The sequence below is a fragment of the Salmo salar genome, chromosome ssa16 (genome assembly GCF_905237065.1).
Source record: "Salmo salar chromosome ssa16, Ssal_v3.1, whole genome shotgun sequence".
NCBI classification, from domain to species: domain Eukaryota; kingdom Metazoa; phylum Chordata; class Actinopteri; order Salmoniformes; family Salmonidae; genus Salmo; species Salmo salar.
Genome location: NC_059457.1, coordinates 72,733,021 through 72,759,976, shown reverse-complemented (window position 1 = coordinate 72,759,976; position 26,956 = coordinate 72,733,021). Strand labels below are relative to the sequence as shown.

The 26,956-nt window shown below is 41.7% G+C and overlaps 2 protein-coding genes across 3 annotated transcripts; both read left to right on the top strand.

Moving 5' to 3' along the window:
* Positions 1 to 660: 660 nt before the first annotated feature.
* On the top strand, positions 661 to 7,181 carry LOC106574488 (glycosyltransferase family 92 protein F13G3.3). Of its 2 annotated transcripts, none has more exons than XM_014150396.2 (8): positions 661 to 911; positions 2,706 to 2,797; positions 2,910 to 3,157; positions 3,297 to 3,537; positions 3,663 to 3,759; positions 3,827 to 4,060; positions 4,393 to 4,568; positions 6,728 to 7,181. In XM_014150396.2, the coding sequence occupies exons 1-8, from the start codon at positions 906 to 908 to the stop codon at positions 6,945 to 6,947; spliced, it is 1,314 nt and encodes a 437-aa protein (XP_014005871.1). In that variant the 5' UTR covers positions 661 to 905; the 3' UTR covers positions 6,948 to 7,181. The 2 variants fall into 2 exon arrangements, with proteins under 2 accessions (XP_014005871.1, XP_014005872.1); XM_014150397.2 differs by having other exon boundaries at positions 2,667 to 2,797.
* Positions 7,182 to 20,572: 13,391 nt separating this feature from the next.
* LOC123727724 (uncharacterized) lies at positions 20,573 to 24,602 on the top strand. The gene is made up of 4 exons (XM_045696707.1): positions 20,573 to 20,707; positions 20,820 to 21,067; positions 21,207 to 21,415; positions 24,399 to 24,602. The coding sequence occupies exons 1-4, from the start codon at positions 20,625 to 20,627 to the stop codon at positions 24,600 to 24,602; spliced, it is 744 nt and encodes a 247-aa protein (XP_045552663.1). The 5' UTR covers positions 20,573 to 20,624.
* Positions 24,603 to 26,956: the final 2,354 nt, after the last annotated feature.

Below are 26,956 nucleotides of genomic sequence, written 5' to 3'. Positions count from 1 at the left end.
CATTACATTTCACAATAAACGTATATTTTGAATCAATGGTTGTGTGGTGAGAGATGTTTACAATCCAAATGAAGACACAATGACAGGTTTTGAATGAAAGACTGGCTGCATTACAAGTGTGACCAGTTTCGAGTTTTGCCTTAAGAGTTGTGAGAATGTGTACCACATACTTGTGAAAATACTACCAAAGCTATTCAAACAAACTGTAGAGATAGCTTGTGTGTGTGCGTACGAGTGTGCTGTCTATCAGTGGGGAGCATTGAAACTGGCATTACTCTCTAAAGTTCACCTGATAAATTGACATTAGCCTTGGCTACTAAAAGACAGACTATTACGAGAGCTTGAGAATATAAGGTTATATCTGCAAAAAGATGATTCTGAGAACTGGCTTTAAAGTTCTGAACACTCATTGGTTTGAATGGTGTCAGTAATTTATATATTTTGAAATTAACATGAATTGTGGTATTAATATAGTTAGAGAACATTGAACAGAACAAAGCAATGTCAGTAGCTACATTTTCACCAAAATGCAGATAGAACCTTATCATCCCAAACCATACAAACCGGATTTACCAGCCAGGATGCGCTGTGAGACAGGCATACGCCCATGTGAGATGTCATGCCCTAGATTTCCCTATGGAAACTAAACGTATTTCTCGGCATTGTGTGACCCACAGGTGAGTGAGAGACAGAGAAAAAAAGAGGGCGAGCGAGAGAGAGAGAGAGAGGCTACTGCCGCATAAAATAGTGGACAGTGATATTCACACCATTTCCATGGTCTGGCTGCGTTTCGTGGATTCGACTAAACAATTTGAACTTTGAAAAAATATCAGTGCTTGGATGTGAATTTATCTACGCATCACTACCTTTTTGTTGATATAATTCACTCCTTTTCCTGGACTTACATGCAGGTATATTCAGATCTTTCTTGAAATTGATTGATGTCGGTGCCGGAAATATATACGATATTCGCTTGAAATAAACATGAATAACTAGGCTACTTGCCGTTTCCAAGACATTGTTAAATACATTGTATAACTGTTTGTTTTTTATTATAGTCCCAAACTCTACAAACTGATTCTACCAGCAATGGTGCGCTGTGACACAGGCTTTTCCTCTTTGCAAAATACACCGGTTTGGGATGTGACATTGAGCAGGAAACACGCGTATGAGATGTTCCCCACACCATTGTGGAAATGTATTTTTCCAATTACAGTACAGCTTCTAAGCAGACATTTCTGATTATTCCACATTTAGCTCTATCATCAGAGTTATACAGCCTGTAACTGCATGCTTTTCATGATCAGTAAACATCAATTGATCAAGTATTTTCATACATATGTGATAGTAACCTATTCATTTGGCATGAGCTACCTAGCTAGCTAAGCAAACAACGTGTCATTTAGCATATAATAGGTTAATGGAAAGAGTTTGACATCGGCAAGTCCTCCTCCTGGTAAAGTTGTCAGAACTACTGTCATCACCACTACATCCAGAACAGCGCTGCCAGGATCCTGATGAGAAACTGAAAGGTGTCATCATGTATTTGTTCTCAAACATCCTTTCTGAATTTAAAAGTAATCCAAGAAGTAACCATCTACATTTTCAAAAGTATCTGTAATCTGATTACAATATTTTTGCTAATAACATACCTGATTACAGTTACCATCTAGGTGATATTTGTGTTGGGTGGGTCTTTCCAAATCGTCTTTCTTGATGGGAGGCTTATATTTGGTGTGGGGGTGATGTTTGCCAGGACAGGGAGCCAGGGAAGCGGGTGGATCATAGTGAACCAGATCCTAAATAAAACTAATCTTAACTAATCCAATCTGTAAGTGGTTGGATTCATTTCACCTGTTAATGACATGGTTATGCAGTTTAGACAGTTTAATCTCATTTATCAATCTTTCCTACCTTGGCAGTCATTCTAACTGCAGATTGTGGGTGATGCGCATGATGGCATTTAGCTGTGTGTCGACTCTGTGTGTGTGTGTGTGTGTGTGTGTGTGTGTGTGTGTGTGTGTGTGTGTGTGTGTGTGTGTGTGTGTGTGTGTGTGTGTGTGTGTGTGTGTGTGTGTGTGTGTGTGTGTGTGTGTGTGTGTGTGTGTGGTAAGCACAGAGACAGAAGAGGAAGAGAGACATTAAGCAGACCAGACCGGACTTAAAAAAAAATATTTGTCCCTCATAGCAGTGGTTGATTTATTTTATTTCACAGTTTAACAAATACATACAGATAGTACAAATCTAGACAGAGCTAATACAACAAAGTCAATTACTTATTTCCATTGTGTCCCTTGCTGTTGTTTCCATTCTGGTCCATGTGGATTTGATATGTTTTTCATGTCATACGTGCTCCCCTGCTGCAAAGTCACTATTGCCCTCTCTGGGACAAATAATGCTGAAAGTTGAAAGTTGAACTTGAGGCCCATTGAGTGTCATTAGATACAGTATTTTGCATGTCATGAATGTCTTAATTTCACTCTAAGGATCAGAGGCTGCGTTTAAACAGGCAGCCCAATTCTGAACTTTTGCCCAATTATGTGCAAAAGAGCTGATCTGATTGGTCAAAAGACCAATTTGTGAGAAAGAACAGAATTGGGCTGCCTGTGTAAACGCAGCCAGGGAGCAAGTGCGACTACATTATTAACTTTCACTTCTCTTCAAAGGTCACCTCAATCTTCATCTTCTATAAACTACCTTCCTAGATCTGGCTTATGATGGTGAAGAGGCGTACATTCCCTCTACTGATAGCTTCTGCTCTGGCAGTTATGGTCTACTTCATCTTCACATTGCCCAGGTACCGTGAAGCCTCTGCCGTACGATCAAGAAATAAAAGTGCCAAAGGGAAAACATTGTCTGGGACACACACATCTGCTGTAGAAATACAACATCTGTCCATGATTCCTCAGGTCACAGCCAGGCAACCACCAGCACCTCTATCCGTACCACGTCTCTGACCAGTCCATCACGCCTGTCAACGACACCAAACACTTCATGGTGGGGGCCTACAAGGAACATCGTTTGGAGGGAAGCTCCGTACGCATCATCAGTATCTTCAGACGAGACTCTGTCCAGCCTCTGTACTGTGTGTTCTACTGTGGGAGTCACTGGGCTAATGGAACGAAGGCTGAAGTCCAGATGCACTCTGATCACTTTGGTACCTGCTATTTACTATTTGGTTTTAGTCCTGCACTGACACACCTGAATCAACACCTGAATCAATGAAATAAGGGGCTTGGTGATTCGCTGATTAGTTTGTGGATTTACATATGTGACTGTTCTATATTGGGATGAAGGTTTCCACTTCGTGACAACCGACGTCCTTTGTCCGAATCTTCCCGACTGCAACCCGTCACACGTGACCCTCGCCACACAAGCTGACGCCAAGCTCGCTCAGAACCAAACCTTCCTCCGCATCCAGAACCTTGTGAAAAGGGAGGAAGAGGAGTTTCAGTTCAACTTCACTGTCTGTTGGTCCAATTTATTTGGTGATTATAACAACGTGCTTCAGGTCACCCAGACTCTAGAGATGTACAAGTGAGTATTGATTGAGTGATTGGGTCATTGATTGATGGATTGCTTGATTGTTTGATTGATGGATTGCTTGATTGGTTGATTGGTTAATTGATTGATTGATTGATTGATTGATTGCTATGTTGCAGGTTATTGGGAGTGCAGCATGTTGTGGTGTATAACACCAGCTGTGGACCAGACCTGGAGAGACTGCTACAGAGTTACACACAGGAGGGCTTTGTGGAGGTAGGAATTAATTGATTGGATGGATGGATAGATAGGATTCATTAACTGACTGATTGATTGAATGCAGGTGGTGCCCTGGCCTATCGACCAACACATGAACCCTTCCCGTGGGTGGCAGCCCAGTGAACATGGAGGGGACATCCACTACTACGGCCAGTTGACCACTCTAAATGACTGTGTCTACAGACATATGTATCAGTCACGCTATGTACTGCTGAATGACATCGATGAGCTTATAGCTCCATACCAGCATCAAACCCTGCCCCAGATGATGGATGTACTTCAGAGGCAAAACCCAAAGGTAGGGGGAGGACTCAGGGAAGTACTGTGTAGATCATTACGTGTGTAGTATGCATATGTTAGGCTGTGTTTACACAGGCATCCCAATGCAGATTTTTTTCCTCAATTATTGGGCACGTCTGATAGAAATGTGATATTTTCCCCAATTTGTAAACAGCATTTTCTGATCTTTGGTGTTTTTGGTTGTTAATCATTTTGTTGACCAATCACATCAGATCTTTTCACATTAGACACATTGGACAGTGAGAAAAATAGATCAGATATGAAGGAAAATAATCTGAATTAATTCTCTCTCTCTTTCACCTTCTCTCACTCCACCCTCCATCTCCCCAGGCCGAAGTGTTCCTCATAGAGAACCACATCTTCCCTAAGTCCCAGTTTGAGCCCAGTGGAAGGTTTGAACGACCCCGCTGGCGGGATGTTCCAGGGATCAACATCATGGAGCACATCTACAGAGAGGAGCCAGACTATCGCATCTACCACCCCTCCAAGATGATAGTACGGCCCAGGTTAGAATCTACAACCCCTCCAAGATGATAGTACGGCCCAGGTTAGAATCTACAATCCCTACAAGATGATAGTACGGCCCAGGTTAGAATCTACAACCCCTCCAAGATGATAGTACGGCCCAGGTTAGAATCTACAACCCCTCCAAGATGATAGTACGGCCCAGGTTAGAATCTACAACCCCTCCAAGATGATAGTACGGCCCAGGTTAGAATCTACAACCCCTCCAAGATGATAGTACGGCCCAGGTTAGAATCTACAACCCCTCCAAGATGATAGTACGGCCCAGGTTAGAATCTACAACCCCTCCAAGATGATAGTACGGCCCAGGTTAGAATCTACAACCCCTCCAAGATGATAGTACGGCCCAGGTTAGAATCTACAACCCCTCCAAGATGATAGTACGGCCCAGGTTAGAATCTACAACCCCTCCAAGATGATAGTACAGCCCAGGTTAGAATTTACCACCCCTCCAAGATGATAGTACGGCCCAGGTTAGAATCTACAACCCCTCCAAGATGATAGTACGGCCCAGGTTAGAATCTACAACCCCTCCAAGATGATAGTACGGCCCAGGTTAGAATCTACAACCCCTCCAAGATGATAGTACGGCCCAGGTTAGAATCTACCACCTCTTCAAGAAGATAGGTTCTAACCTGGGTCGTACTACCACCCCTCCAAGATGATTGTAACCTGGGCCATACCCTCTACCACCCCTCCAAGATGATAGTAAAGCCCAGGTTAGAATCTACCACCCCTCCAAGATGATAGTACAGCCCAGGTTAAAATTTACCACCCCTCGAAGATGATAGTACAGCCCAGGTTAGAACGTACCACCCCTCCAAGATGATAGTATGGCCCAGAGTAGTATACTAAGAAGCTAACTAGATATACTCAGGATTTTCAGTGGATATTGCTTGTCCTCCTGCCGCTCACTCTAGCAGACTTATAACTGCTCATGCATGTCACACGTGGCTAGTCGAACTCCAAACTCTTCAGAGACAAAGCTGAAACATAAATCCATGGGCAAGTCAGTGCCACATTTAAATTCTTTCCAAAATCAACATGAAATTAAAGCTATCTTGCAAATTCTGCAGGTTATGGAGTGAAAAAGGTTATTAGAAGTGCCGTCTTTCTGACACGTTCTGACCAGTAAAGGGGTTACTTGTTATTGTAGTTTGGTCAGGACGTGGCAGGGGGGTATTTGTTTTATGTGGGTAGGGGTGTGTGTTTATTTAGAGGGGTGTTTGGTTAGTGTTTTCTGGGGTTTTTGGGCTATGTTCTATGTTAGTATATTTCTATGATCTAGTCTTTTTAGTTCTATGTTTAGTTGATTGATTTGGCCTTCAATTGGAGGAAGCTGTTCCTCGTTGCCTCTGATTGAAGGTCCTATATAGAGGGGTGTGTTTTGTTTGGATTTTGTGGGAAGTTGTGATTGCATAGCTGTGTTTAGCCTGTAATCACGTTCGTTTGTACAGTTTGTTTTCATAGTTAAGTGTTAAAAAATATATATAATGAGCACTCAACCCGCTGCGCTTTGGTCCACCTACTACGACGACCGTTACACTTTCTTTAATTACGTATCGTTCATGCCGTCTTTGGTGTGTTTATCAATGCACAAGCACCTTTTTTCCCCTACAATAAATAAAATAATTTTATAAAGTCATACAAAAGTCATACTGTGAGTGATGTTTCAAATGCATCCTGTCATTACTAAATGTGTAATGTGATAGCTATTTTAATACTACAATTTTTTTACACAAAAAAACATTTGGTTAGTACAATATTTAATCAGTGGTCCTCTTCAAATCAAAGGGATGATGGGAACCTGATCTCATTGGTCCTGAACTCCCGGCTCAGACATTTCATTCAGGATAAGTAGTTAGCCCTGAGTTAGCCTGCCTCGGAGCAGGTTAGTTCCTAAGGATACTTTGCCATAGAAGTGTACCTGGATAAAAGGTGAGCCACATTTGTGTGAGTAGTTATCTCGAGTTGAGCTCAGAGTTTGTAGTATAGGGCTCTGGTTAGAATCTACCAACCCTACAAGATGAATGTACGAGCCAGGTTAGAATAGAATACAACCTCTGTCTAAAAACCCTAGGGCAATGGAGCAGACATCGGTCCACTCTGTCTAACAACCCTTCTGTGTCTCTGACCCCAGGGCAGTGGAGCAGACGTCGGTCCACTCTGTGCTGCGTAACTTCGGGCAGACAGTGAAGGTTCCTCCTAACGTGTGTCATATCATCCATGTCAGAGTTCCCCTACGAGGAGGACTGACCAAGAAGGAGCTGCATGAAGACAAGAGGGTCTGGGACTACGAGAAACAACTGGTGCCTAATGTAGATAAAGCATTGGAGAAGGCAGGACTACTGCGCATGTGAATGGATTTGCTTCATGCTGAACCAAACCTGCAGAGAAGTTTAGCCCCACACTTGAACGCTCTTAGTTGTTGCAGACATTGAAGCGCTATGCTGTTTACTTTGTGCCTCTACGTCATATCGCTGATTCTATCTTTAAGTGTATTACAAATGTAATGAAAGTATGAATAGTATTTTTTAAATGTATTTGATTTTATCTGTACTTAATGTAATTATAATAAAGCCCCTTTACAATGAGTAGGATTGACTGTGCTTTGTGTACTTTTTAAAGTGTACTTTAAATTCATAGCTTAAAAAGTTGTGCTTCAGTATTCTTAGAATACATACAGTTGAAGTTGGAAGTTTACATACACCTTCGCTAAATACATTTAAACTCAGTTTTTCACAATTCCTGACATTTAATCCTAGTAAAAATTCCCTGTTTTAGGTCAGTTATTTTAAGAATGTGAAATGTCAGAATAATAGTAGAGAGAATGATTTATTTCAGCTTTTATTTCTTTCATCACATTCCCACTGGGTCAGAAGTTTACATACACTCAATTAGTATTTGGTAGCATTGCCATTAAATTGTTTAACTTGGGTCAAACATTTTGGGGAGCCTTCCACAAACTTCCCACAATAAATTGGGTGAATTTTGGCCCATTCCTCCTGACAGAGCTGGTGTAACTGAGTCAGGTTTGTAGGCCTCGTTGCTCGCACACGCTTTTTCAGTTCTGCCCACACATTTTCTATGTGATTGAGGTCAGGGCTTTGTGATGGCCACTCCAATACCTTGACTTTGTTGTCCTTAAGCCATTTTGCCACAACTGTGGAAGTATGCTTGGGGTCATTGTCCATTTGGAAGACACATTTGCGACCAAGCTTTAACTTCAAGACTGATGTCTTGAGATGTTGCGTCAGTATATCCACATCATTTTCCTGCCTCATGATGCCATCTATTTTGTGAAGTGCACCAGTCCCTCCTGCAGCAAAGCATCGCCACAAAATGATGCTGCCACTCCCGTGCTTCACGTTTAGGATGGTGTTCTTCGACTTGCAAGCCTCCCCCTTTTTCCTCCAAACATAACAATGGTCATTATGGCCAAACAGTTCTATTTTTGTTTCATCAGACCAGAGGACATTTCTCCAAAAAGTACGATCTTTGTCCCCATGTGCAGTTGCAAACTGTAGTCTGGCATTTTTATGGAGGTTTTGGAGCAGTGGCTTCTTCCTTGCAGAGCGGCCTTTCAGGTTATGTCGATACAGGACTCGTTTTACTGTGGATATAGATACTTTTGTACCTGTTTCCTCCAGCATCTTCACAAGGTCCTTTGCTGTTGTTCTGGGATTGATTTGCACTTTTTGCACCAAAGTATGTTTATCTCTAGGAGACAACGCGTCTCCTTCCTGAGCGGTATGACGGCTGTGTGGTCCCATGGTGTTTATACTTGCGTACTATTGTTCGTTCAGATGAACGTGGTACCTTCAGGTGTTTGGAAACTTCACCCAAGGATGAACCAGACTTGTGGAGGTCTACAATTTTTTTCTGAGGTCTTAGCTAAATTATTTTCATTTTCCCATGATGTCAAGCAAAGAGGCACTGAGTTTGAAGGTAGGCCTTCAAATACATCCACAGGTACACCTCCAATTGACTCAAATTATGTCAGTTAGCCTATCAGAAGCTTCTAAAGCCTAGACATAATTTTCGGGAATTTTCCAAGCTGTTTAAAGGCACAGTCAACTTAGTGTATGTAAACTTCTGACCCACTGGAATTGTGATACAGTGAATTATAAGTGAAATAATCTATCTGTAAACAATTGTTGTAGATGTCCTAACCGACTTGCCAAAACTATAGTTTGTGAACAAGAAATGGATGGAGTGGTTGAAAAACGAGTTTTAATGACTCCAACCTAAGTGTTTGTAAACTTCCGGCTTCAACTGCATACTGGTCTTTAGTTTTAAACCATTTCTCAGCCATGTATCCACCGCTCCACGGAGTCTGGTCTCTATGTAAATGGAGCATACTTCCAAAGTTGTGGCAAAATGGCTTAAGGACAACAAAGTCAAGGTAGAAGGCTACCCGAAACGTTTGACCCAAGTTAAACAATTTAAAGGCAATGCCACCGAATACTAATTGAGTGTATGTAAACTTCTGACCCACTGGGAATGTGATGAAAGAAATAAAAGCTGAAATAAATCATTCTCTCTACTATTATTCTGACATTTCACATTCTTAAAATAAAGTGGTGATCCTAACTGACCTAAGACAGGGATTTTTTACTAGGACTAAATGTCAGGAATTGTGAAAAACTGAGTTTAAATGTATTAGTGTAATGTGTATGTAAACTTCCGATTTCAACTGTATGTGCAGCGTGAGCTGAATACGCTATTAAATGGTTTAAAGACTTCTATAACAGAAAATGGTAAGACCCTTTGAAACTCTCTCTACACAGGAACATTCAGTCTGCAGCTGTTTATGCATTGTTAGCCTAGGAAACGCAACTGAAAACGAGAGACAAAGAACAATTTCCTCTCACCAATATAGATGACAAGGCCCGCTGAACACGGCGTAGTACACCTCTGGAAGATACGTTCTAACAGACACTCCGAGACCAAGAAGCTACGACTACAAAAGACATGGTGACCTCTGTTACACAACCAGAGACTTTCTGTCGACTGGCTCCCCAGAAAATGGACCCGGTGATTTCAACAGAGAGAGACGACAAAGACATACAAGCGTAAATATGCACATTGCATTTCTAATCCGAATGAGCGGTTGTTAGGGTGCTAAATATCCATTTTTACGATTAGCGTATAATTCAACTGTATGTACGATAGTTGAATTCCTTTGTCTCTCCTTCTCCCGCTCTTTCGCTCCCTTTCATTGTGTAACCAGCCATCATATCGGGTTAGTCCACTAAGGACTTTTCATTGTGTAACCAGCCATCATATCGGGTTAGTCCACTAAGGACTTTTCATTGTGTAACCAGCCATCATATCGGGTTAGTCCACTAAGGACTTTTCATTGCATCATGTTAATAATCAGTGTTTAATCTATCCTGTGTGTGTGTTTATGTAATTCTGTGTGATTATATAGTTAGTTTGTAAATAAATAATTAGGCCAATTTGTGTATCGCTGATTCATCATGGAGACTAGGGTTCATGTAGATTTATAGGATATTACGACGTTCAGAATGAGACTGAAATAGGAGCAAATCATTGATGGATGACGGCTAGTATATCGAGATATTCTGATATTCTTGAGTTAAGTTGGGAAACAGTAACTCGTTAAATAAACTTTTCCCGTGGTACCCCAGATTACTACTTAATTAATTGTTATATGATTAATTTAATTTAATTGTGTAATAATTGAATGTGGTAGGTAATTACTCGATTAATAGCCATGATACAGCAGCTACACATCAGAACACTCAACCCTCAACCTTTGCCCACTGACTGGGAGAGGAACCTAACTCTGCCCATCATCGTGAGATGCTGCCACCATTCCAGATTGTTTATATTGCACTTAACATACTCAGCTTCACATACTGTAAAAAACATGTATATTTACCCTTATTTTACCATGTAAGTGGACTGAGAACACTTTCTCATTCACAGCAACGACCTGGGGAATTGTTACAGGAAAGAAGAGGGGGGATGAATGAGACAATTGGCAGTACATCTTTACTCTTCCGAGCCTCCTCTCCAAGTGCCTCCGCTCAATGCAACACTTCTAGACGAACCTCCTCTACTTGGCTCAGGAGTTTCTTCATAGAGAGGGAAATATTATTAGATACAAATGTAATTGATCAGATACATCATGCAACATATCTACAATTTAACATTTCAGGTTTTAATAGTTATTACTGCTATCACACACACTGATGAATCAGTCTTACCTTACGATGACATTGCAAGTGCAGCTATTGTCCTCCCCCTTAAAGCCAAGGGAACTTATAACTTGTGGTCACCATCAAACCTGCCTACAATAAGTAGCCTACTTAATATACCTGCTCTTACTGTATACCTGTAGCTTTGTTGCATATTAATGATATATTATGCATACCTGCAACAGCTCTCAGCATATTATGTAGGATGGTACACACTATTCAGCCATGGTCCTGTAGAGCCATGGGGTAAGCAGAGTTGAGGTCAAGCCTATCACTTACAAGCCCTCCAGTGTTAGTCCTTATGGTGTTAGTCCTCATAGTTCTAGCTGGAACAAAAGCCTGCACACCCTGTGGCTCTCCAGGAACTGGGTTGGTGACCAACGCCCTACATGCCAAGACAGGTCAGCAAAGCCTGATCCCTACTAACCAAAGTATAGGCAGGCCTACTATACTTTATAGCAGATGTAGTCTCTTGTTATTGTGGAGTTGGCCTTAAAACCACTCAAACGCCCATAAATGCAGTCTTGCTCTGGACCTGTGCTCAGAGCCCAGGGTCTTGGTCCTTTGGCACTAATTCCTGAAACCCAAATCAACCCCTAGCACCTGGGAACTTGTGTGCATCTGGAAGTATTGGATAGGTGTAAGCAATATGTAGCTCCATCTTGACCTCTGACAGGCCAGGTGGGATTCAGGAAATGTTCTGGCTGTGATGTGCTGTTTTTGTATTTTTACATTGGTATTGGTACACTGGATTTATTTTAGTTTAGCTAGCCGACTATGTCTCAAAATCAATCTATGTATCTATTTATCTGTAGTAATTTCTCATGGTCCATTCTCATCCATGATGTCTTGCTGCTTGTGTCACATCTAGTAAAAAAATATACTTACTTAAAATATGATACATTTTACCATACGAATGGCACACACACACAATCCATGTCTCAATTGTCCGAAGGTTTAAAAATCCTTCTTTAACCTGTCTCCTTCCCTTCATCTACACTAATTGAAGTGGATTTAACAAGTGACATCAATAAGGGATCATAGCTTTCGCCTGGTTAGTCTATGTCACAGAAAGAGCAGGTATTCATAATGTTTTGTACACTCAGTGTATATTATGGCAACATAAATAATGTTTTCTGAATTTTGGGTCCATACCAAAAGGTTCTCTCAGTTTACAGATAAGCCATTTAGCAGAAGCACTTATCCAGAGCAATTTACAGGAGAAATTAGGGTTAAGTGCCTTGCTCAAGGGAACATCGCCAAACTTTTCACCATCTTTTTTAAGAGAGATTTTTTCCTGAGTAAACAGATTTGATCTGAGAAAAAAACAGAATGACAGAGTGCTTTAGAGAGACAGACACAGTGAGACAGTTGACATCATGTCACTAGCTATGTTTCCATTAACTTGTCCAGTGGTTTTTTTGTCGACTTTTAGAAAGTTTGCATAGAAAATAGATGTGACAATTGCCTGCTAGGGTGCGTTTCCGTTTAACTACAGTATCTTGTGTCCATAAAAACAGCTGGACGTAATATTGTCACACCACTTTTTCGCAAAACCCTACGGTATCAAATAAAGGGTTTCCATTATCCATTTAGGCAAATTGCGCATTAATAATTTGGCGACAGCCTGTATGTCCTCTAACCTACTGTATCTGTTTCATGTCTCAGGTATAGCCAATGAAAGCCAGCATGTATAGAATGCAATAATGAACTAACCATTGCCATAAAACATCCCGTATGCACTATATATGCCGTTTCCATTACACATGTCTTAAATTAAAAAAATTGCGACATTGCTTTTGTCTAATTGCAGCCTGGTCTCATAGACTAGACCTTACATAGTAAAAGTACATCCGAAACACTCACATTAGTATGATCTGTTACGTTTGGTATGGTTACATTAGGTGGATGGGTGGGCGTATAACACAAATGTCTAGTCACCGAAAAGTTGTGAGTTGAAATCTCATAATGGACAACCTTAGCATATTAGCTAATTTGCAACTTTTCAACTACCAACTACTTTCTAGCTACTTTGTAACTACTTAGCATGTTAGCTCAACCTCCCCCTAACCCTAACCTTAACCATTTAACCTAACTAATACATTTTACCCTAACCTAGAATTCGAAACATGTCATATGTTTTGTAAAATGCATAACATATTGTACATTTTGCAAATTCGTAAAATATTGTATGTTTTATAAATTCATGACATATCATAATACATCGATTGTATCAGATTTACATTGAGAATAATACAAAATGCTCTGAGACCAGGTTGCTAAGAAACCCGGGTCAATTGAAACCTGCCTATTATTACATCAGCGACAGCTTCAGAGATTTTAGTTTTTTCTTACAAAGTGGTGGTTTTTCCTGTTTCTCCTCCGCAGGAGTTTTCATTGTAATTTTGTCTTTGTCACTCTCTCTCTCCCCTGTTCTACTTTCTCAACGCTCTCATTTTGTACCTTTCTCTCTATACTACTCTCTACCTCACTCAATTTTTAATCTCCTACTTTCCTCTCTAGGCTACTACAAGACAGACAATTACAAGAGCTTGGGAATAGGAAGTTCTATCTGCAAAAAGATGATTCTGAGATAACTGGCTTTAAAGTTCTGAACACTCATTGGTTTGAATGGTGTCAGTAATTTGTATCTTTTGAACTTAACATGAATTGTGGTATTAATATAGTTAGAGAACATTGAACAGAACAAGGCTATGTCATTAGCTACATTTTTACCTAAATGCAGATAGAACCTTACAGTCCCAAACTCTACAAACCGGATTTACCAGCAAGAATGTGCAGTGACACAGGCTTTTCCCCTTGGCAACATGCATCAGTTAGCGTTAAAGGGGGAAATTTCCATATGAGACGTCATGCCCGAGCTCTAGGGTCCCCCACCATTATGGAAATGAAATGTATTTCTTCAATTACAGTGCAGCTTCCGCCATCGGCATTGTGTGACCCACAGATGAGAGAGAGAGAGAGAGAGAGAGAGAGAGAGACAGAGAGACAGAGAGAGGCTACTGTCGCATCCTGTAGTAGGCTGTAATATCCACACCATTTCCATGGTCTGGCTGCATCTAGTGGATTTTACTAAACAATTTGATCTTTGAAACTATCTACACATCACTACCTTTTCCTGGACTTACACACAGATATATTCAGATCCTTCTTGAAATTGATTGATGTTGGTGCGAGAAATATATACGATTTTCTAAAAACCATTAACAACTAGGCTACTAGCTGTTTTCAAGAGATTGTTAAATATATTGTGTAACTAATTGTTTTTAATAACATTACCTCTTGAATAGCAGAGTCAGAACTACACAGACATTTCTGATTATTCCACATTTAGCTCTATCATCAGAGTTATACAGCAAGTAACTGCATGCTTTTCATGATCAGTAAACATCAAGTTGATCATGTATTTTCAGATACGTGATAGTAACCTATTCATTTGGCATGAGCTACCTAGCTAGCTAAGCAAACAACGTGTCATTGAGCTTGCTTTATCATAGATTAGTCTTTTGGAAAGAGTTTGACATCGGCAAGTCCTCCTCCTGGTAAAGTTGTCAGTCAGAACTACTGTCATCACCACTACATCCAGAACAGCGCTGCCAAGATCCTGATGAGAAACTGAAAGGTGTCATCATGTATTTGTTCGCAAACATCCTTTCTGAAATGAAAAGTAATCCAAGAAGTAACCATCTACATTTTCAAATGTATCTGTAATCGGATTCCAATATGTTTTGCTGATAACATACCTGATTACAGTTACAGTTTGTAACTGATTACAGTTACAGTCCAGGTGAGATTTGTGTTGGGTGGGTCTTTCCAATCGGCATTCTTGATGTGAGGCCTATATTTGCTGGGTTGAAGAGTTCCTCCTGGAGCGGCAGGTATGGGACGGTGGAGACTTTTTCAATCATTTTGTGGGTTTTTGCGAGTCTCCGGATACAATGCATTCGGAAAGTATTCAGACCCCTTGACTTTTTCCACATTTTGTTACGTTACAGCCATATTCTAAAATTGATTAAATAAAACAGTTCTCAATCTACACACAATACCCCGTAACGACAAGCAAAACCAGGTTTTTAGAAATGTTTGCAATTGTATTACAAGTAAAAGACGGAAATGTCCCATTTCAAATCAAATCAAAGTATATTTGTCACCCTTCCCCAGATCGCTGCCTCGACACAATCGTGTCTCTGAGCTCTACGGACAATTCCTTCGAAGTCATGGCTTGGTTTTTGCTCTGACATGCACTGTCAACTGTTGGACCTTATATAGACAGGTGTGTGCCATTCCAAATCATGTCCAATCAATTGAATTTACCACAGGTTGACTCCAATCTGTTATGCGGAGTGGAACAAGGGAACCCAAGAGCAGACTCAGACAAGGAGACTGGGATGAAGTAACCAAGGTATTTATTGAAAAGGGGGGAAGATGGAGTGCAGGCCAGGGGAAGCTTGGGCGGGTTGCAAGAAACCAGGTGCTGAGGCTGGAGAGAGAGGGGCTGGGACAGGGTAAGCAGGTCTGGAGGGGGATCCAAGGAAGTAGTAGAGTGGGGAATCCAGGACAGAGTAGCAGGATGACGAGACGTGCGACTGGAGACAGGGACCAGAGTCAGAGCGGGCAGAACTGTAGCGGAGAGGAAAACAGAGTCAGGCAAGGAAAACAGGGACAACAGGATAACAGGATCTAAACAGTAACAAACGGCTAGAACCGTAGACTGACTGAGCAGAGATTACGATCTGGCAGCGTGGAAGTGGCAGGGCTGAGTATTTGTAGATGTCTTGATTATGGAACAGGTTGCAGCTGATGGGGATTTGCAGCTGATGGGGATTGCTACACAATCACACACACACAGAGAGAAAGGGAGAGGGAGAGAGTACTAGGAGAGTGGCGGCAGGTCAAGGAGACACAGGATGAGCATTAGAGGGCATGGCAGGAGCAGATGTAACACAATCAAGTTGTAGAAACATCTCAGGGATGATCAATGGAAACAGGATGCACCTGAGCTCAATTTCAAGTCTCATAGCAAAGGGTCTGCATATTTATGTATTTCATTTTTATTTTTTTTATACATTTCAAACATTTATAAAAACCTGTTTCCGATTTGTCATTATGGGGTAGTGTGTGTAGATTGATGAGGAAAACAATTAATTCAATCCATTTTAGAATAAGGCTGTAACGTAACAAAATGTGGAAGAAGTCAAGGGGTCTGAATACTTCTGAATGCACTGTGTGGGTGGGGGGTGATGTTTGCCAGGACAGGGAGCCAGGGAAGCGAGGTGGATCGTAGTGTGCCAGTGATGAGGTGCATGATGCCGTTTAGCTGTGTGTCGACTCTGTTGTGTATTTGTGTGTGTGTGTGTGGCGACCTTGACCTTACAGGTGCACCGTACTCCCCTTATGGAGAAACCACATGAATTTCCCAAAACACATTTTCATGTGCTCACGTGATCTTATGTGAAGTTAATGTGATAACATGTGACAATATGTAAAGCAACATGTGATAACATGAAACTACACCTAAAAACATGTGATCACATGTCAAGTGTTCCAAAAACACATTTTCACATGAAATCATGTGATTTTCCACATGTGAAATCATGTGATTTTCCACATGTGAAATCATGTGATTTTCTGTAAAGGTCTGCTGCTGAGGTTGAGAGTGCTAGTTCTGGTGGTAGCAGTACTCCCTGTAGAGCCAGCTAGTTTGGAGATGAGGTTGTTCCTGGTTTTGACCTTGGCTGGATGAACTTTCACAGCCAATGAAAGCCCTGTCTCCTGCAGAGTGTCAGTCAGTGTCTGTAGCCTTGGCGATTACTTTGTTAACATGGGTGAAATACATATTTGATTTGTACTGTATTTAGTTTAGCAGACTGCTACAATGGGAGATTGGAATGGAATAGGCCTACCAAAAAAGTGCAAACTCTCATTTACAAAAATTCAAGTACAGATTGACATATGTATAGCTAGCCTGGGTAGGGAGAATACCAGTTTGTTTGAGTTTTCATTCCACTCCTTGTCATGCATAGCATGACACAGTGCAATGAGTGGAATTTCAGCAAACACGTTGTATGTTAGCAAAATAGGCTCTGGATTTTAGTCTAACTGTTAAAGTTGCGACAGTTCGTTTCTGGTAACAGAACAAAATAGTCAGCACATAGTGACTTCTGATTTAGCTGTACTTTAATTAATGCAAACACGTGCGTGGTATATGTGTGGTTCGTATATATACGGTCTCGCTGTTTTACCTCGCAGGGCAAAACAGAGAAGAGAACGACACCTCCTTTATTCTCTCTTTTATTCTCTGACAGAGTTAGTTCCCGCTCAATGCTGGCCTGTCAGAGGGAGGAGGAGCGTGGTTTAAACTTGCTCCTCCTGTCGTCGGCGTGCAGGCTGATCCCAGCGTCGTGACGCACTTCCTGTTGCAGGTTGTAGTTCTTCTTGTCTTCAACAGTTGATTTACTCGTAGTTTATGTACTTAATATTGTAGCATAGCTTCCCCGGTATATTATATAAGTTATGCATACAAATAGCCAGTTCAACCCTAACATAACGTTTTAAGTTTTACTATGTATTTTTGTCGTAGGTCTGCTTGACGTGAGCACATCCATAATCTGTGCTTTAATCCTTTTTGCCATTGCTTCATTTCAACCAACGTGTTTATTTGTAGGCTGGTTTGTCTTGTACCCGAAGTTTCCATAAACATACTCACTCATCACACATCCCACTGGGCACAGACATCAGTTCAACGTCTAGTTTTGATTGACATTTGGTTCAATTGTCAACTAACATGAATTCAACGTGAAATCAGTCACCATGTAATAGGACTTAGTTTAAAAGTTGGGTGAAAATAATATGAAATGCCTTTACGTTGATGATTCTTCAATTTTTGGGGGTTGAAATGACATGGAAACAAGGTTGATTCAACCAGTTTTTGCCAAGTAGGATTGTAGGATAACTTCATCGGGGTAGGGGGTAGTATTTTGATGTCCGGATGAAAAGCATGCCCGTTGTAAACTGTCTGCTGCTCAGGCCCAGAAGGTAGGATATGCATATTATTAGTAGATTTGGATAGAGAACACTCTGAAGTTTCTAAAACTGTTTGAATGATGTCTGTGAGTATAACAGAACTCATATGGCAGGCAAAAACCTGAGAAAAAATCCAACCAGGAAGTGTGGAAATCTGAGGTTTGTAGTTTTTCAAGTGATTCCCTATCCAGTATACAGTGTCTGTGGGGTCATTTTGCACTTCCTAAGGCTTCCACTAGATGTCAACAGTCTTTAGAACGTTGTTTCATGCTTCTACTGTGAATGGGGAGAGAATAAGAGCCACTGGAATCAGATGACTGAGAAAATGACATGAGCTCAATCGCGCGCACTGACGTGAGAGTTAGCTGTGTTCCTTTTCATTTCTGAAGACAAAGGAATCGTCCGGTTGGAATATTATGGAAGATTTATGATAAAAACATCCTAAAGATTGATTCTATACGTCGTTTGACATGTTTCTACGAACTGTAATACAACTTTTTTGACTTTTCGTCTGAACTCACTGCGTGAGCACAGTGGATTTGGATTACTTGACTGAACGCGCGAACAAAATGGAGGTATTTGGACATAAAGATGAACTTTATCGAACAAAACGAACATATATTCTGGAACTGGGATTCCTGGGATGCATTCCGATGAAGATCATCAAAGGTAAGTGAATATTTAGAATGTAATTTTGGTCATTTCTGTTGACTCCAAAATGGTGGGTATCTGTATGGCTTGTTTTGATATCTGAGCACTGTACTCAGATTATTGCAAAGTTTGCTTTCGCTGTAAAGCTTTTTTGAAATCTGACACAGCGGTTGCATTAAGAACAAGTGTATCTATAATTCTTTGAATAACAGTTGAATATTTTATCAACGTTTATGATGAGTATTTCTGTAAATTGATGTGCTCATTCACCGGACGTTTTGGGAGGTAAAACATTTCTGAACATTACACGCCAATGTAAAATGGGGTTTTTGGATATAAATATGAACTTTATCGAGCAAAACATACATGTATTGTGTAACATGAAGTCCTATGAGTGCCATCTGATGAAGATCATCAAAAGTTAGTGATTCATTTTAGCTGTATTTCTGTTTTTTGAGACGCCTCTCCTTGCTTGGAAAATGGCTGTGTGGTTTTTCTTGTCTAGGCGCTGTCCTAACATAATCTAATGTTATGCTTTCGCCATAAAGCCTTTTTGAAATTGGACAATGTGGTTGGATTAACGAGAAGTGTATCTTTAAAATGGGATATAATAGTTGTATGTTTGAGAAATTTGAATTATGAGATTTTTGTTGTTTTGAATTTGGCGCCCTGCTATTTCACTGGCTGTTGAATAGTGTGTCCCGCAGGTGGAACACATACCCCACATACCCCAGAGAGGATAAGCAAGCTAGAACCACAGATGAAAGGGAGTAAATTAAAAGTATATTTTCTTCTTTGCTACCACTGTTGCAACCTGGTCTCAGGGGAATTTGTAGGATTTGGCACATAAATCTGTACCCTCCATTTAGTATGATATATTAGGTTTTGTTAGGTTATATTATGAATGGAAAAGCAGCAATATCATATGAATTAGAGGGTGTATAGTATCATACATCTTACCCTGTTGTATAATAGAATACGAATTGGATAAAGTAACATGCAGGTAGCTAGTCCATGCAGGATGAGTGCCAGTTTCTGAGAAATTATGTATTTTGAAGGACAATTAGTTGCATTTAAATTACAAGAGAGAAAAGAGAACAACAATTATATACAAAATAATTAGTTAAAAAAACCTGCTACCAATCAAAAGGGCACTTTTTTCATAGGAGGGCAAAAGGGGAGGTGCCCCAGCAACTCTATGGCTCTATCTGTGCTCGTGCTTGTGTGTGTGTGTAGTAAGCACAGAGACGGAAGAGGACGAGAGACATCCCACTCACTCATTTTTTACTGGTTCATATAGTCAACTAAGCAGATCTGACCTAGCTGCTAATGCATTGGTGCCTTTGTGAAAGCCACCCCATTAATTAAGCAGACCGGAATGGACTATTTGTTTTATATGGTAAACAGCCTAAGTGGGACATCTTCATTTATCGACCATCTTTGGTAAGAGTACTTGGTCATTGATCTCGTCAGGTATCTTCCTGAGGATGTGTTTCAGAGGTTTCTCATTTAGGTCCTGAAACTCCTGCTCTGGCCTGGCCACTAAGAACTCAATACACACACACACAACAACTACAACTGCGATCAACCACGGCACACACCTGTCACTTCCCCTCAAGGCAGTGGTTTATTTTATATGACAGTTTAACAAATACATACATACAGTACAAATCTAGACAGAGATAATACAACAAAGTCAATTACTTATTTCCATTGTGTCCCTTGCTGTTGTTTCCATTCTGGTCCATGTGGATTTGATATGTTTTTCATGTCATACGTGCTCCCCTGCTGCAAAGTCACTATTGCCCTCTCTGGGACAAATAATGCTGAAAGTTGAAACTTGAACTTGAGGCCCATTGAGTGTCATTAGATACAGTATTTTGCATGTCATGAATGTCTTAATTTCACTCTAAGGATCAGAGGCTGCGTTTAAACAGGCAGCCCAATTCTGATCTTTTGCCCAATTATGTGCAAAACAGCTGATCTGATTGGTCAAAAGACCAATTTGTGTAAACACAGCCAGGGAGCAAGTGCGACTACATTATTACCTTTCACTTCTCTTCAAAGGTCACCTCAATCTTCATCTTCTATAAACTACCTTCCTAGATCTGGCTTATGATGGTGAAGAGGCGTACATTCCCTCTACTGATAGCTTCTGCTCTGGCAGTCATGGTCTACTTCATCTTCACATTGCCCAGGTACCGTGAAGCCTCTGCCGTACGATCAAGAAATAAAAGTGCCAAAGGGAAAACATTGTCTGGGACACACACATCTGCTGTAGAAATACAACATCTGTCCATGATTCCTCAGGTCACAGCCAGGCAACCACCAGCACCTCTATCCGCACCACATCTCTGACCAGTCCATCACGCTTGTCAACGACACCAAACACTTCATGGTGGGGGCCTACAAGGAACATCGTTTGGAGGGAAGCTCCGTACGCATCATCAGTATCTTCAGACGAGACTCTGTCCAGCCTCTGTACTGTGTGTTCTACTGTGGGAGTCACTGGGCTAATGGAATGAAGGCTGAAGTCCAGATGCACTCTGATCACTTTGGTACCTGCTATTTACTATTTGGTTTTAGTCCTGCACTGACACACCTGAATCAACACCTGAATCAATGAAATAAGGGGCTTGGTGATTCGCTGATTAGTTTGTGGATTTACATATGTGACTGTTCTATATTGGGATGAAGGTTTCCACTTCGTGACAACCGACGTCCTTTGTCCGAATCTTCCCGACTGCAACCCGTCACACGTGACCCTCGCCACACAAGCTGACGCCAAGCTCGCTCAGAACCAAACCTTCCTCCGCATCCAGAACCTTGTGAAAAGGGAGGAAGAGGAGTTTAAGTTCAACTTCACTGTCTGTGCTTCAGGTCACCCAGACTCTGGAGATGTACAAGTGAGTATTGGTTGATCGGCAGGTAGCCTAGTGGTTAGAGCGTTGGGTCACAAACCGAAAGGTTGCTAGATCAAATCCCCGAGCTGCCAAGGAAGAAAACTGTAGTTCGGCCCCTGAACAAGGCTAACTACCCACTGTTCCTAGGCTGTCACTGTAAATAAGAATTTGTTCTTAACTTTATTTTATTTATTTATTTCACCTTTATTTAACCAGGTAGGCTAGTTGAGAACAAGTTCTCATTTACAACTGCAACCTGGCCACGATAAAGCAAAGCAGTTCGACACATACAACAACACAGAGTTACACATGGAATAAACAAACATACAGTCAATAATACAGTAGAAAAAGTCTATATACAGTGTGTGCAAATGAGGTAAGGTAATAAATAAGACATGGTGGCGAGGTAATAAACACTGGAATGGTAGATGTGTAGAAGAGGAATGTGCAAGTAGAGATACTGGGGTGCAAAGGAGCAAGATAAATAAATAAATACAGTATGGGGATGAGGTAGTTGAATGGGCTATTTACAGATGGGCTATGTACAGGTGCAGTGATCCGTGAGCTGCTCTGACAGCTGGTGCTTAAAGCTAGTGAGGGAGATATGAGTCTCCAGCTTCAGTGATTTTTGCAGTTCGTTCCAGTCATTGGCAGCAGAGATCTGGAAGGAAAGGCGGCCAAAGGAAGAATTGGCTTTGGGGGTGACCAGTGAGAAATACCTGCTGGAGCGCGTGCTACGGGTGGGTGCTGCTATGGTGACCAGTGAGCTGAGATAAGGTGGGACTTTACCTAGCAGAGACTTGTAGATGACCTGGAGCCAGTGGGTTTGGTGACGAGTATGAAGCAAGGGCTAGCCAACGACAGTGTAAAGGTTGCAGTGGTGGGTAGTATATGGGGCTTCGGTGACAAAATGGATGGCACTGTGATAGACTGCATCCAATTTGTTGAGTAGAGTGTTGGAGGCTATTTTGTAAATGACATCGCCGAAGTCGAGGATCGATAGGATGGTCAGTTTTACGAGGGTATGTTTGGCAGCATGAGTGAAGGAGGATTTGTTGCGAAATAGGAAGCCGATTCTAGATTTAATTTTGGATTGCAGATGCTTAATGCGAGTCTGGAAGGACAGTTTACAGTCTAACCAGACACCTAGGTATTTGTAGTTGTCCACATATTCTAAGTCAGAACCGTCCAGAGTAGTGATGCTGGACGGGCGGGCAGGTGCGGGCAGCAATCGGTTGAAGAGCATGCATTTAGTTTTACTTGCAATTAAGAGCAGTTGGAGGCCACAGAAGGAGAGTTGTATGGCATTGAAGCTCGTCTTGAGGTTAGTTAACACAGTGTCCAAAGAAGGGCCAGAGGTATACAGAATTGTGTTGTCTGCGTAGAGGTATATCAGAGAATCACCAGCAGCAAGAGCGACATCATTGATGTATACAGAGAAGAGAGTCGGCCAGAGAATCTGTGGCACCCCCATAGAGACTGCCAGAGGTCTGGACAACAGGCCCTCCGATTTGACACACTGAACTCTATCAGAGAAGTAGTTGGTGAACCAGGTGAGGCAATTGTTTGAGAAACCAAGGCTGTTGAGTCTGCCGATAAGAATTTTGTTATTGACAGAGTCGAAAGCCTTGGCCAGGTCGATGATTACGGCTGCACAGTAATGGCTCTTATCAATGGCGGTTATGATATCGTTTAGGACCTTGAGCGTGGCTGAGGTGCGGTGGGATTCGAAATGGTCGGTAATCTGTTTGTTAACTTGGCTTTGAAAGACCTTAGAAAGGCAGGGTAGGATAGATATAGGTCTGTAGCAGTTTGGGTCTAGAGTGTCTCCCCCTTTGAAGAGGGGGATGACCGCAGCAGCTTTCCAATCTTTGGGAATCTCTAACGATACGAAAGAGCGGTTGAACAGATTAGTAATAGGGGTTGCAACAATTTCGGCAGATCATTTTAGAAAGAGAGGGTCCAGATTGTCTAGCCCGGCTGATTTGTAGGGGTCCAGATTTTGCAGCTCTTTCAGAATATCAGCTATCTGAATTTGGGTGAAGGAGAAATGGGGGTGGCTTGGGTGAGTTGCTGTGAGGGTTGCAGGGCTGTTGACCAGGGTAGGGTTAGCCAGGTGGAAAGCATGGCCAGCTGTAGAAAAATGCTTATTGAAATTCTCAATTATAGTGGATTTATTGGTGGTGACATTGTTTCCTAGCCTCAGTGCAGTGAGCAGCTTATTTTCCATGGACTTTACAGTGTCCCAGAACTTTTTTGAGTTTGTGCTACAGGATGCACATTTCTGCTTGAAAAAGCTAGCCTAAGCTTTCCTAACTACCTGTGTATATTGGTTCCTAACTTCCCTGAAAAGTTGCATATCACGGGGGCTATTCAATGCTAATGCAGAACGCCACAGGATGTTTATGTGCTGGTAAAGGTCAGGTCAGGTCTGGAGAGAAACAAGGGCTGTATCTGTTCCTGGTTCTACATTTTTTGAATGGTTATTTAAGATGGTGAGGAAGGCACTTTAAAAGAATAACCAGGCATCCTCTACTGACAGGATGATGTCAATATCCTTCCAGGATACCCGGGCCAGGTCGATTAGAAAGGCCTGCTCGCTGAAGTGTTTTAGGGAGTGTTTGACAGTGATGAGGGGTGGTCGTTTGACCGCGGACCCATTACGGATGCAAGCAATGAGGCAGTGATCGCTGAGATCTTGGTTGAAAACAGCAGAGGTGTATTTGGAGGGAAAGTTGGTTAGGATGATATCTATGAGGGTGCCCATATTCATGGATTTGGGGTTGTACCTTGTGGGTTCATTGATAATTTGTGTGAGATTGACGGCATCAAGCTTAGATTGTAGGATGGCCGGGGTGTTAAGCATTTCCCAGTTTAGGTCACGAGCTCTCAAGATAGATGGGGGGCAATCAATTCACATATGGTGTCCAGGGCACAGCTGGGGGCAGAGGGTGGTCTTCTCTCACTCCACCCTCCATCTCCCCAGGCCGACGTGTTCCTCATAGAGAACCACATCTTCCCTAAGTCCCAGTTTGAGCCCAGTGGAAGGTTTGAACGACCCCGCTGGCTGGATGTTCCAGGGATCAACATCATGGAGCACATCTACAGAGAGGAGCCAGACTATCGCATCTACCACCCCTCCAAGATGATAGTACGGCCCAGGTTAGAATCTACAACCCCTCCAAGATGATAGTACGGCCCAGGTTAGAATCTACAATCCCTCCAAGATGATAGTACGGCCCAGGTTAGAATCTACAACCCCTCCAAGATGATAGTACGGCCCAGGTTAGAATCTACAACCCCTCCAAGATGATAGTACGGCCCAGGTTAGAATCTACAACCCCTCCAAGATGATAGTACGGCCCAGGTTAGAATCTACAACCCCTCCAAGATGATAGTACGGCCCAGGTTAGAATCTACAACCCCTCCAAGATGATAGTACGGCCCAGGTTAGAATCTACAACCCCTCCAAGATGATAGTACGGCCCAGGTTAGAATCTACAATCCCTCCAAGATGATAGTACGGCCCAGGTTAGAATCTACAATCCCTCCAAGATGATAGTACGGCCCAGGTTAGAATCTACAACCCCTCCAAGATGATAGTACGGCCCAGGTTAGAATCTACAACCCCTCCAAGATGATAGTACGGCCCAGGTTAGAATCTACAATCCCTCCAAGATGATAGTACGGCCCAGGTTAGAATCTACAATCCCTCCAAGATGATAGTACGGCCCAGGTTAAAATTTACCACCCCTCCAAGATGATAGTACGGCCCAGCTTAGAACCTACCACCCCTCCAAGATGATAGTATGGCCCAGAGTAGTATACTAAGAAGTTAACTAGATATACTCAGGATTTTCAGAGGATATTGCTTGTCCTCCTGCCGCTCACTCTAGGAGACTTATAACTGCTCATGCATGTCGCACGTGGCTAGTCGAACTCCAAACTCTTCAGAGACAAAGCTGAAACATAAATCCATGGGCAAGTCAGTGCCACATTTAAATTCTTTCCAAAATCAACATGAAATTAAAGCGATCTTTAAAATTCTGCAGGTTATGGAGTGAAAAAGGTTATTAGAAGTGTCGTCTTTCTGTCACGTTCTGACCAGTAAAGGGGTTACTTGTTATTGTAGTTTGGTCAGGACGTGGCAGGGGGGTATTTGTTTTGTGGTTTGGGGTGTGTGTTTATGTAGAGGGGTGTTTGGTTAGTGTTTTCTGGGGTTTTTGGGCTATGTTAGTATATTTCTATGATCTAGTCTTTTTAGTTCTATGTTTAGTTTATTGATTTGGCCTTCAATTGGAGGCAGCTGTTCCTCGTTGCCTCTGATTGAAGGTCCTATATAGAGGGGTGTATTTTGTGGGAAGTTGTGATTGCATAGCTGTGTTTAGCCTGTAATCCTGTTCGTTTGTACGTTTTGTTTTCATAGTTAAGTGTTCAAAAATAAATATATAATGAGCACTCAACCCGCTGCGCTTTGGTCCACTTACTACGATGACCGTTACACTTTCTTTAATTACGTATCGTTCATGCCGTCTTTGGTGTGTTTATCAATGCACAAGCACCTTTTTTCCCCTACAATAAACAAAATAATTTTATAAAGTCATACAAAAGTCATACTGTGAGTGATGTTTCAAATGCATACTGTCATTACTAAATGTGTAATGTGATAGCTATTTTAATACTACCATTTTACCAGAGTTCCCCTACGAAGAGGACTGACCAAGGAGGAGCTGCATGAAGACAAGAGGGTCTGGGGCTATGAAAGACAACTGGTGCCTAATGTAGATAAAGCATTGGAGAAGGCAGGCAGGACTACTAATCTGAGGAAGGAAGGAGTAGTCAGAGATGGAAGAGGAAGCGAGACATCCACTCACTTCCATTTTTTTCTGGTTCATATACAATCAATGAACTCAGCAAACAAGACCCAGCTGTTATCGCATTGGTGCCTATGGGACCAGATGTCCCCGATTCTGGTGGCCTTTCCCAGGTTAGAGCTGTCCCTGATTAGCCCTCGGAAAGAAAAAAATTCACTCTGAAGTTAAATTGAGGCTGATATTTCAGCAAGCAAAAGCTGTATCCAATCAGATTTGCATTTAAAAATGATCTCTATCCCTGTTCCAAACTAGTTTTCTCCCTGCTTCACTGCAGATCTTTTATGAAGACCTGCATGAACAACCATGCCCATGAAGTGCATGTAGCAGTTTAGACTACCACATTTGGGTGATTCTATTATTACTATATAACTTAGATCATTTGGTTTGGTACAGTCCATATGTATTTTTGGTTACAGGTCCAGCAATGGCTGAAGAATTAACTGTGCAGATAGCACTGCTGGGTGATTTTAAAAAGTCATTGTCAATCAATCAATAATATAAAACTTCTAGCAAAAATGTTTCTTTAATTTACAATCTGTAGAAACTATGAGAATAAAAAGGTTCAGAACTTTTGTAAAATATCACAGTTGTCATGATGTTGGCCTGTGGGTGAGGTTTATGACCCCCCCCCCCATAAATACCTTTCTCCCTTTCCTCTCTTGACTCTACA